Below are 12,303 nucleotides of genomic sequence, written 5' to 3'. Positions count from 1 at the left end.
TTTCATTAGACAAGAGCAATGTTACATTCATAAAGAGCAAGGCGCAAATGCCTCTGTGAGAATCTGTCTTTAGATACAGATTTGACTTCGTTCATTCAAGTTTCAACTCTCTTGATGACTTAAGGGTGAGAGAGTGCGTCACCTGCTGTCTCAGACCCCATGCCTCCCAGTAATCTCTGCCATGGAGCACACATTAAATGCAGTTTCTAAACAGTGTATGTATTCAGCCTTGACTTGCAAGAAGTATGGTGTCAATCAGCAGCCATCTAGAGAGATAGGGTGGGGCAGCAAGTTTGGTCAAAGGATATAAATTATGAAGAGGACTAAATCCAAGATATTATTATGAGAACTGGTGATTATGCTAAGAATGTCCTTTGTACTTGAAAACTGCTTCAGGTTTTCAGATTGTGCTATCATCATAAACAAATAGTGAGGTAATTCATGTGATTTGGCTTGATTTCCTATAGATGTAAATATATAATAGCTGTATGTTGGTAAACATGCTACTGGCTTGTGTTAGACAGCTTTCCATTACTATGACAAAATGCCTGAGATAATATTTTTATAATGACAAACGGTTTATTTGGTCTCATAGTTTGAGAGGTTCCAGTTCATAGCCAGTTGGATTCTTCGCTTCTAGGACCGTGGCAAAGGAACGTGTGCCAAATGACCAAAAGAGCGTGGTTAACAAAGCACCTTACGCCATGACAGCAGCCACCAATAGAAGGAAGAAAAGAGGATCCAGAGCACTCTACAGTAGCCAAATGTCCCCAATTATGCTGTATTTCTTTTTTCTTTTTCTTTTATGTTTGTTTTCAGGTTTTCAAGACAGTGTTTCTTTGTGTAGCCGTAACTGTCCTAGACTTACTTTGTAGACCAGGCTGGCTTTGAACTCACAGAGATCTGCCTGTCTCTGCTCCCCTGAGTGCTGGGATCACAGGCATGCCCTACTGCGCCTGGCTTAAGCCCTGTTTCTTTTCTACCCCCTACCAACACTGCCACAGTCATGGGGTGGCGGGGCACATGGCTGTCACCCATAGCCCTTTGGAGAAACTCCAGGTCCAGATTATATCAATATCAGAAGCATATGCAGTGTTAATTTGTCACCAAAAAAAAATTTTTTTTTGAAGCAAGCTTTTGAGAAGGGGCAAGTTGGCGTGCTATCGACTGAGCTTGTGACAGGGATGCTTCCACACTGCCACTTGCACAGCACAAGGCAAACTTGACTGCTTCTCAGGAGCACAGGATGAAACCGTCATTCTGACAAGCTCTTTTCATTCTTCACATGCAGCCTCTGTATCAGCTCATGTGTGTTTGAACAATGAGCTTTCTCAGTAACTTCATAGAGGTGTGGGCAGCGGCAGGTTTCTGGAGCAATTACCCGGAATTAAACTACCGGTAGAGCTAAATGACTCGGGGAGTAATTTATTTCCAATTCAACAATTTAGGGAAATGGCATTTTCATTAATTATTTACTTTTGACCCTTCTAACAATCAGCCAAATGGCTTGAGCAGAGTCTTCACAGGGAACGGGAATAAACAAGTTTTGAAAACAGGCGGCTGGAAAAACTCTGTCAACTATTGGCCGGTTTGGTTTAAGCTCTACTCACAGGGTAATTTTATTCAATCATTTGGCTTATTGGTTGCCTACCATGTTTGGCAATATACTAAGTACTTTGGGGTGGTAGATGGAGGTGCAGGGGAGGTAGCACAGTAGGAAGAAGAGAAAGTCTGCGTTCTCTACCTTCAACCTCCTCACAGTCTACTTCTGGGATTCTACATACCCAAGCATACAAACTGAGCAGACAGCAGTGCACACAGCGTGATGCCGTGAAAGGGTGTGAGCATCCTGAGGAGCTATGGAGCAGAAACCAACAGAACTGAGTGGACTCGTTTCCTCAAACTTCATGCCAGTCTTGGAAAGTCCTGTGGGGGCTGCAGGGATGACTCTGAACTTAAGAGCACTGGCTGCTTTTCTCGAGGACCCACGTGCAAATCTCAGCACCCACATGAAAGCTCACAACTGCCTGATATGCCAGTCCCAGGGCATCAGATGCCCTCTTCTGGTTCCCTACCAATAAGCCGTCATGTAGTAAATACATAGACATACATATTGACAAGACACTCTCATACACATAAAAACAAATAAATTTGAATACATAAAGTATATGTCTGAGTTTATGAAAAGTAGTATGTACACACACAAAGTAATACACACACACACACATACATACATACTGTGATAATAATGAAGTCTCTCTGTTATAAAACTCACCTCCTAAAGCAACCTCCAGAAGTGCTGGCCTCATTCAGGAGGAGCAGCTGGAGCCAAGGCCACACGGCTTACTCAACTGACGTGCAAACGCAAATCTTCCTGGAAGTTACAGGATGCACATCTGGGAATGACTTTCAGGCAGGCCTGCAGTGACTCCAGGCATCATGCAACAAGAGAAGGAAGTGTCACTGGTATTTATACATAAGGCTCCATCCTGTGACCCTATCCAACTCTAATCACCTCCCAGAGACCCCACCCAAGGACCACAGACAGGTGGACTAAACTGCCACCTTCCTGCTCCCTCATAGGGAGGATTAAATTTCAGCAAGTAAACTCCAGGAGCACCCCAAACCTTAAGCAAACCAACACTCCTATGGATAACATAGTAACATTTCCCTAGCTACAAAAGTAACAGTGTTATGGGAATCTTTTTGGAATAAGGACTCAGACACGAATGACGGTGGAAGTGAGAAGATGTCACTGGTGTTAAAAGTGACACTGACAAAGAGTAAAAAGGTGACACTAAAATAAATAAATAAATAAAAGATGTCACTGGTGGAAGGATCCAGGACAGCTCCAGAAAGGCAGTCAGCCAGTTGTTATGGGCAGCAAACCACTGCTTGGGCTGCTCCTCCATGTCAGTCTGTTCCAGGCAGCAAGTGATGTCATGCCTAGGAAATAGGCAGCACAAGTGGTGCTTTAAGTAAACCACTAAGTAAATCAACAAACCAATAGCTAATAATTGGTATTTTCTACCTTACTCTACTTCAATAGCTGTTCATTTAAAAATAGAAAACAAAAAAAGTCAACTAATATAGAACAAAATGCAAATCATTAATCACACAACTAGATAAAGCCAGTTTTCCTGCCACGAGGATGTACATTCCCACATGGTGCATCTGAGTACATACCTGTTCAACAAAGTGGCGTCTTTCTCTACGTCTAACACTCACTTTTCTTTGCTTAACATTAGAACATAAGCACCTTCTGAAAAAAATATACAAGTCCCCAAAGAAAAATATTTGTAATGTTTATATAGTAGCATTCAATACATTGCAAAAATGTGATATTTGAAAATACTTTCTGTTATGAAATGCAAACATTATGTGACTGTAACCTAAATAAATAAATAAATAGGTAAATAGATAAAGACATGAACACAGATCTAAGGCATCCAGTTCTATATGGAGTAAAAGGTGACTTCAGCGACATACTATCTCAGAGATGATTCTTAAAGATGAAGAAAGAGAGTCTCAGGAGGTGGACTAGAGAGGCCAGGGCAGTGTGTGCAAAATAATACATGAACTTCTTACCAATGTCAGGAGTAGGGTCTTGTGGAGCAAGAAAGGAGAGGCTGGACCCTGGGAGGCACCAGGAAAGCAGCCTACAAAGGGGCTTATGAGCCTCAGGTACACCCTGAGGGCCTGAGGGAGGAGTCAACACTTAGGGGACTGTGTGCAGATGGGTTTTATGGGGAGACAGAGGTCGCTTGTGCACAATTTATAGGAGGAAAAGGGATAAACACACAAAGTCCTGGAGATGTAGTAATCCGGGCAAGAAGCTCTGAATGACCAAACTTGGAAAAACAGCAAGTGTGCAAGACGCAAAGACGTTCAAATATGTGGTAAGGTCCTAAAGATGGAACTTGTCCGTGGCATACAGGGAGTAAGGACATGAGAAGCAGAAAAAAAAATGTCATAAGCCTCAGTAGATGACCAGGCGAGTAAAGAAACAGGAAAAAAAAATCTGTGGAGGAAGAAAACAAACACATCTTGGAATCTCAAGTAAAATGAAACTCAGGCCTCTGGAGCTGTTTCTGACAGAACCAGTCTGCACAGGGTGAGTTTTAGGACACTAAGACTTGGCTTGGGCCCTGGGAAGGCTTTCTGTCCACACTGCCTAGGATGACAGAGTTGACTGGGCAGAAATGTATCTTCATATGCTCACACTTTTTGCTCCTGGATTCTGAAGACAGGCAAAAATGAAAATCAATCATCTCCAGCATGCTGTGAAAGAGACAAGTGGCCTTTACTGTGGCTCTTTCTGTACCCAACCCTCAGGAGTGGCTTTGATGTCATTGCATGTATACACCTGAGTGTACATGCATATACATGTGCACTGTATAAACAAATAAAATAAACAGATTATTACATACTACATATATGTCATACGACTGAGTCCATACATTTTCATCTTCATGCTAGATTTAATGGCATAATTTATTCCCTTTTTACACTAAGATATATTTCTGAGATCCATATATGTATATATGTATAAGTTTTATGTGTGTCAAGCTATAGACAACCACGGTTGTACAGACAAAGAAAGAAATATACTCACATGATATATATACACATATATATATGTGATATATGTCATTATGTATTATTTATACAGTGTGCATAGTTAAGCTACAGTAGGGGGGTGCCTGTTAAACATTGTGTGCACTCAAGTCCAAGACGTGAAGAATTCCCTTGCTTCACTCTCTGTGTCTGCATCAGGGGCAAGGACAGCAGATTTCTGCAAGCCTTCAGACTCTCTTCAGGCTGCACTTCCAGAACAGCTGTGTCCTTTCCACAAGGGAGGCTTCCCCTTGTGTCCTAACTGGGCATGAAATCCGGGTAACCAGCACAAGGTTCAGCGGAGCCAGCCAACAAAGCAGCTGCCGGTGAAACCCCTTGAGTAACTCCCATCCGGTGACTGAAGTCGATGTGGGAACAAACACCTGGCCCTGCTCACCTGTCAGATACTACAGGGACTCAAGTTGCCTTGTCCAGTCATGCATCACATGAATTGGCTTGTTCTGTTTGCCCTTATGACTTCTAAACAGCCAGAAATAGTACAAAGGGCCCAATATTTTGGGCAAGCTATTGGCACTGTGAGGTTATTATTTTTAAGATGCACTAATTTACCCCATTAGAGAGCAAAGAGAAGGATCTAGAAGGGAGCTTGAGCTTGAGAGCAAGTGATCCATTGCAGAGTTTAGAACTCGTGTCACAATGAACCACTTGCAAATGCTAGTGGCTATCATTGCGTCCCTGCCTAGAGCTAGGCAACTACTACTAATGTCCCAAATGGCTAGGTCCAACCTGTAGCCCACAGGCCAGGTGTCCCAGGAGAGCCGTGAGTGCTGCCCAACACATTTATAGATGGCAATGTCATATCAGCAAGTCAAATGATTAAACACCCTGCCTGTGCTGAAGAGTCCCAGGTTTGGGTCTCAGACAGTGTGGGTTGAGCACAGATCAAACAGTTCTTGGGGTGAGAGAGATCCGGGCTAAGTTACTTAGCCTCTCTGACTGCTGGCTTTCTCGTCTGAAGCTGTGCGTATTTTTAATAAGAGCTATTGCTGTGAACGCATGCAGGGAAGACTCGATAACATAAGCCGATACTGCTGGCCTGTCCCCAATAGATGCTGCCACAAACAAGTACACAATGGGCCAAACCCAAAAAGACACCCCCCCCCCGCCTCCAGCCCTGCAAAGGAGACCTCAGGATTAGCAAGGCCCTTTTTATAAACCGAAAGAATTCCAGTCCTTAATAACTTGTCACGATATGTAAACTTCTCTCCTGTGGACCTCAGAGAAAGAAATCAGATCATTTCTACTCCAGAAACCTGCCGAAGAGATTTTGCTCCCAAGCACAGTAACTTTGAAGAACTGTGCTTCAACAGACCTCTTGGGGGCTGATGAAAAGTGTTGATTTAGATTCATTCCCTCCTGACCGCTATTTAGACGTAATGCAACTTAATGGCCTCATTTTCCTCAAAACTACTTACCAAGTTGGAGATGCCCCCAGAATCTGCTCTTAGATTGGACACTGCAGAAGAGAGTCCATGGAGGAGACAGACCAGACACCCCTGAAAACCAGCACCTCTAAGGGTCCCGAGAATTCTCCAGCTCACACAAGAGGGCCTATCTTAATGTTGGTAATTGTAATACTGAAGACCTTTCTACTGTGTCATGTGCATCAGTGTACCTCGATGTCACTAGGAAGTGAATGACTCCTGGAATTTATACGGGACTCAGAACACTTAGTCCGGTGTCTCCTTTCTAGTTAAAGGGATGGGCACACAAAATGCTCAGTTTCACATGACTTCTTCATAGCAAAGCAATGAGTTTTAACTCAAGTTTCCTGGTGACCGCCCCCTCCCCCATGGCAAGTGCCTATTCTGATTTTTCTTTAAAGACCCCTGGGACTTAACTTAAATACCTCAGGTTCCCAGTCAGAGTCTTGAGCTACGAGCCTCCTGCTGCGCAGGGCAGGCACGTCTGAGGTAAATTAAGTAGATGTGCCCTCTGATTGGGCTCTCTCTCTTACCCACTAAGTGAAGTCAGTTTTACAAGCCCCTCCCCACGTCAGCTGTAGTGACCGATAAGAGCCACCATGTCACTGTATTCCCGGTGCCTTTCCTGGTTGCCTTTTCCTTCACTGTGCACCATAGGAAGGCATTTTCCACAAGCAGAAGTTTGCCTCAGAGGAGATGCTCAAGACCTGAACTCCCAGAGAATGCTGCAGATTGTCCAGGGCTAGACCTTAGCTTCTGGGCTGTGGGGTGGGGCCAGGGCTGTCATGAGCAGAGTCTTCCCTTAGTCAGCAAGGTTCTTCACTTTTCCCAAGCACAGCCTCAGTGGGGTCCCAACAGATATCAAGCCCTGGCCTTCACCATTAGCACTTTAGTCCCCTCCTGCCTAACCCTATTCCCACCTCTCTGTCATGGGATGAAGAAAAAAAATGGAATAATAACCTTCCCCCAAAGCAGGCCTGATGTGCAGACTCCTCAGGAGATAGAGTCTCAGAGAAGCAAGTGCCAGTGTGGCTTGCAATTTTGATAGGGACTGATAGGACGGGGGTGGGGGCAGGGGTGAGGTTAATAACTGGTCCAACACTGCAAATGCATGCTCAGTACTCATGCATATACTAATATGTAAGATTTCTCAAAAACCAGTGACTCTCCATTAAAAAAAAAAAAAAGACATATCACAATCAACATGATCTCATATGGAAAAATATGGGCTAATTCCTCCCCAAATGGAACAGGACTTCCTTATTACTAGAATCCTGCCCATAAATGGCAAAACAAAGCTTTCTCCACACACACTCCCACTCTAGCACTGAGTGGTGTGTCTCGGGTCATCTCTATCCTCTGTCTCCTTCCCACAGCCAGCCCTCGGGAAATTTCTCCTGGTCCCTTCGAGTGAGCTCTCCATAAAATCCCTTCCCCTCCTCACGTCAGTCATTAACAAGCGTCACGAGTGGCGTGGCAGCCCTCCTAAATTAGACGTCGTATACTTCAGGCTAATTTTCTGTTTTTTGTCACAAGTGTGGGGCAGAGTATTAGCAGCCTAGTATTTTGTCAGCTTTCTCATTTAGCAAAGCAGCTTCAATTTATTAACAGTGAGGAGTGCGCATGAATCAATATGTTTCATTGGGCCATGTGTCATTTGTTAATCGGATATTGATGAGATTATTGACGCACAGCTAATTAATCTCCAAGCCTGTGCTAGCCTTCATATGTTTCCTTAATTATGTCCTTCATCTTAGTCTGGCAGCCGGAGCACCAGACCCAGGACCGCAGACAGTGAGTGAAGTAAGCTGTCAGGGGCGCCTCTCACACATTTACAATCCCTTGGCAGTGAAATTATTTTTTTAGTTGTAAATAGGTATCAAGGAGATGTTTAATAACATTTGGTAGAGGACTGATATTGATTGCTGTGGACTGGCGTAGGATCCCACAGCCACGGGAGTCTGCCTTGGAAGGAGACTATTAAAATAGAAATTGCTTCGTTAGTGTTAAACAATCGCAGGAGTCACTTGTCATCTGCTCTGTGGAATTTTAAAAACGCTCTACTGCAGACATGGTTTTTATATCCCTTGGTCAACTATTACACATCACTGGGCTTTGGTTTTCATTTTACCCACACTGTTACCTTTCTTAGACACACACAGCGAATTTGTTGGACTAGAACATTCAGGAAGACAAAAAAAAATTCTACATTTTTTAAATTCGTTGAGTCGCTGTTACTCACACAATTATAGCTCTCCTGCCTGTGTATTTAAAGCCATGAACCCAGAAACTACAAAAAAAAATGGAATTAAAATAAGAGTGCACTTCCCCAGTGAATTTACATCTTCTCTGGACACCAGGCAGGGGCAAGGCAGGTTCTCACATGTCCATTTTTCTGTGTGACTCATTTGAGTGTAATCATTATGCTGAACACATTGACCCATCTGTGAAATGGGACCAAGTTAGCTGATTTGCCTAACAAGCAGGGTTTTCCAAGGATGTGTGGGAAGTAGAGGTGAGAATACTTAGGACCACTTAGGTGTTCAAAGCCTTGCAGATGTGCTTGAGGCATGTAACAGAGCACCATTACTACCTCATTGCCTTTCTTTTTAAAATGTTTTATATGTGTGTACATGTTCGTGTGTGCAAGTGTATGTGTGGACTTTGTATACATATGTACGTGTGGAGGCCAAAGGTCGGCATCCAATGTCTTCCTCTCCAACTCTTCAGCTTTTGAAGCAGGCTCTCTCACTGATCTGACTAGACTGCCTGGCCAGCAAGCTCCAGGGATCTGAGTGTCTCTACCCCGCTGTACCGAGTTACAGATGTTCACCCCCACACCAGGCTTCTATGTAGATACTGGGGACCGGCACTCCAGTCTAGTGTTTACACAGCAAGCACTGTACACATTGAGGCGCCGCCAAAGCCCTGCTCCTCTCTTTCTGTTCACTCACCTGTCCCTCACAGGAACTCACATGCAGTGCTAGGGGGTGGGACATGGAGATTTCATGCCGGATTGTGGGACTGTCCCTAGGCATCTCCTCCTCCCCCATGACTTTCTCTTGCCTGAGATTCCAGGACAGAAATCAACAGCAAATCCTTTAGCATGTATACACAGGTAACGTAAAGCATCATGGCCAGGAAGTGGGACTTTTCCTAAGGACAGCCCCCCGCCCCCACAGAAACCAAGATAGTTCAGTGTTTGTAGCAGCCTTGTAAAGGAAAGGAATGGGGAACAATCTCACTGCGTGAGGAGACTAACGTGGTGGCTAACCTTGGTTGTCAACTTGACATGCCCGGGAGGAAGGGCCCTCATTTGAGAAGTTGCTTCCATCAGACGAATGGGCTTGTGGGCGTGTCTACGGGGCATTTTTCTTCACTGATGATTGATGTGGCGGGGTCCAGCCTGGACTACAGAGAGAGAGACAGAGTGACAGAGAGACAGAGACAGATACACACACACACACACACACACACGCGCGCGCGCGCGCGCGCGCGCGCGCACACGCACACGCACACACACATCGATTATGATTAGGCCTGCATGCCAACCTAGGGAATTGTTGTTCTCCAAAATGCTGTAATAATTAAGATCATCCCATGGATAGCTTTGGTTATTTTAATTTATACCATATAAGTGGATCAGAATGAGGAGAGATAAATCACCAGTAAATTATTCGTAATAGAACCTCAGTGTTGTTTTAATGTGATCTTCCCTATTCAAGGCCAATCCAATACCCTTCCCCTTAAACGCCAGGGTTCCCTAAGCTTGCCGGCTCTGTAACTGTTAGTGCTATCGGTCAACTGGACAGAAGCCCTACATGGGCTGCTGGGAATGTCTGTGAAGGATTGTCTTGATTGTGCTTAAGAGGCGGGGAGTCACACTCACTAAGGGTGACACTGTTCCCTGGCTGGAAGTCTGCGTCATGTAAGAGGATTCTGGAGCTAAGCAGCAGCGTGCATCCATCCATGTCGGCTTTCTGAATCCAGACGTGATGTCACCAGCTACCTCAAGCTCCTGCTCTCCCGACCCCACCCTGAGTGACTGCACCCTTCAACTGTGAGCTGGAAAAGCCCTTACGTTTTACTTACAAGATTATTTTATGATAGCCATGGCAGGGGGGGGGGCCCACTGGGGCGGGGCGGGGCGGGGGAAGTGCGGACTTGGACAACGTGCTCCAGGGCTCTGGCCTTTTGCTCTGTAGACTTCCCATGAGAGAGTGTGGACGCGCGTCCTGGCTTCAGATACCCCTTTGTGTGGGCAAATCTTAATCCTTTGTTTCAGAAAAGACTTGCCTCTGCTATGCCAGACATGCCTCCATTTTCTAGAAATGTCTGTGGAGAAGTGCAGTGATATTGACAAACCCTTCTCACGCATCTTTAAAACTGAGCCACCGTCGCCATCCCCTGCCTCTTCTTTTAATGCGGCCAAATCCTTTGGTTCCCTCTCCTTGATCACCACTAAACAGCTCTCCCAGCACTTCCTGCCTAATTCACTAGCAGCCCCTTAAGCTCCCATCACTCTCCCTACCCTATAAGGCTTCTTCCCTGTGGCAGAAATGTTCTCCTCTGTTTAAAATACTGTTTATGGCTTTCCGCTCCACCTAAGGTAAAAACTCTAATTTCTTCCATCCTTCACTCTGTATGACACTGTGGTCACTGTGTCTCGAGTTCCATCTTCAAATGCTCCCTTGGCATCTCACTGACAGTCTTGCTGAGTGTCTGTCCCTGCCCTGGGCTCCTTGGGCTCCTGTCCACCTTGTTCTGCTTGGGGTGCCCCCTCACTGGGACACAGGTTGCTTGCCCTCTGGTCACAGCTTCATGTCACTGCCCTTGGCTAGTGCTCTGAAGTCATCCACACTCAAGTCCAAGTTGCAATTTTGCCCCCCTTGTCTGTGCTTTCAGGTAATATTTATGAGAAGCTGTTTAGTCGTTTATAACCTTCTAGCTGGCATCTCCTTGATGAAAGGGACCCTCTCCCAATATTAGCCGTTTGTTGTCCAAATGTCACAAGGTTCTTCCAATATGCAGGTCTTCCTAAAGGCATGCCAAATGGAGAGAGGTGTGGCATCACATGCCCGTAAGCCCAGCCTTGTGGTGGGGAGGCAGGACACCACCCTTGATCTGCACAGTAAACCCTGTCTAAAACCAAAATGTGTGAATAGACTTGCTGACTTCTTCATCCACCCCCACCACATGTTCTTCCTTTAATCATATGCTATTTATCTATTTTTTAATTAATTAATTAATTTTTTTCTTACAAGTATGTGGAGCATAATAGGACCTATACCCTCTCTATTCCCTTCTGTCGCCCCCTTTCCCACTGGTCTCTTTGTCCTCCTAGACAATTTTATTTCTGCTTTCCTGTGTTCTGTATATACATGATTTATACATTTACATAAACAGGGACCACAAATGAGAGAAAGCATATAATATTTGTCTTCTGAGGCTGGCTTAATTTGCTTAATATGATTCTCTCCAACTCAATCCATTTCCCTACATATGACATAGTTTTGTTTTTTTCTGGCTGAATAAATTCATTGTGTACCTATGTTGTGTTTTCTCTACTAGTCAGCTGTTGCTAGACACCTAGATTGGTCCTATAAGTGGATGTTGTGAATTGTAATAGGCACTGATGTGCAAGCATCTCGGTGATGTGCGGACTTGGTGCCCCTTGGGTGGATACTCAAGGTCATATGGTCTATCAGGGTGATTTTTCTTTCTTTCTTCACAATCCGCCATATGGACTTTTCAAGTGGATGGACTAGTTCACAGCCATATCTCATCCTCACCAGTATCTCTTGTTATCTATTTTTATTTCCTAGAGGACTGCAGTTCCTGCTGGGAGAAAAGGGAATCACAATGCAGTTTTGACTTGCAATTTTCTGACAACTAGTTGAGAATTTTTTGTATGTTTATTGGCTATTTATGTTCCATCCTTTGAGAACTGTTCATCTCATTGGCCCATTTATTTATTGACTTGTTTGATGTCTGCTTAGTGTTTAAGTTTTTTATTTGTTCTAGATATTAATCGCTTGTCAGATGTATAGCTGGCAAGGATTTTCTTCTATTCTTATTCAATTGTTTCCTTTGTTGCATTGAACCCCTTTAACTTGATATGGTCCCTTTGTTGATTGTTTCCCAAGTAACTAAGGTGTTACTCAAAAAGTTTGATTAATATATTTAGTTCCTTGATCACAAGCAAGGATATTTTTATTTTTCATTCTCATCAACGATGTGT

General features: G+C 44.4%; 1 protein-coding gene across 1 annotated transcript in view; it reads right to left on the bottom strand.

Annotated features, from left to right (window-relative positions):
• The window catches only part of LOC311605843 (uncharacterized protein), a gene marked incomplete at both ends in the record, with an annotated part of 342,410 nt that extends 332,377 nt beyond the window's left edge, over positions 1 to 10,033 (bottom strand). Inside the window, one exon of the mRNA XM_084796705.1 lies at positions 9,884 to 10,033. Coding sequence (XP_084652831.1) covers positions 9,884 to 10,033 — 150 coding nt within the window. The remainder of the gene's footprint in view (positions 1 to 9,883) is intronic.
• Positions 10,034 to 12,303: the final 2,270 nt, after the last annotated feature.

The sequence above is a fragment of the Acomys minous genome (assembly GCF_964271855.1).
Source record: "Acomys minous genome assembly, chromosome: 9".
Classification (NCBI taxonomy): Eukaryota; Metazoa; Chordata; class Mammalia; order Rodentia; family Muridae; genus Acomys; species Acomys minous.
This window is presented reverse-complemented; position numbering and strand designations above follow the sequence as displayed.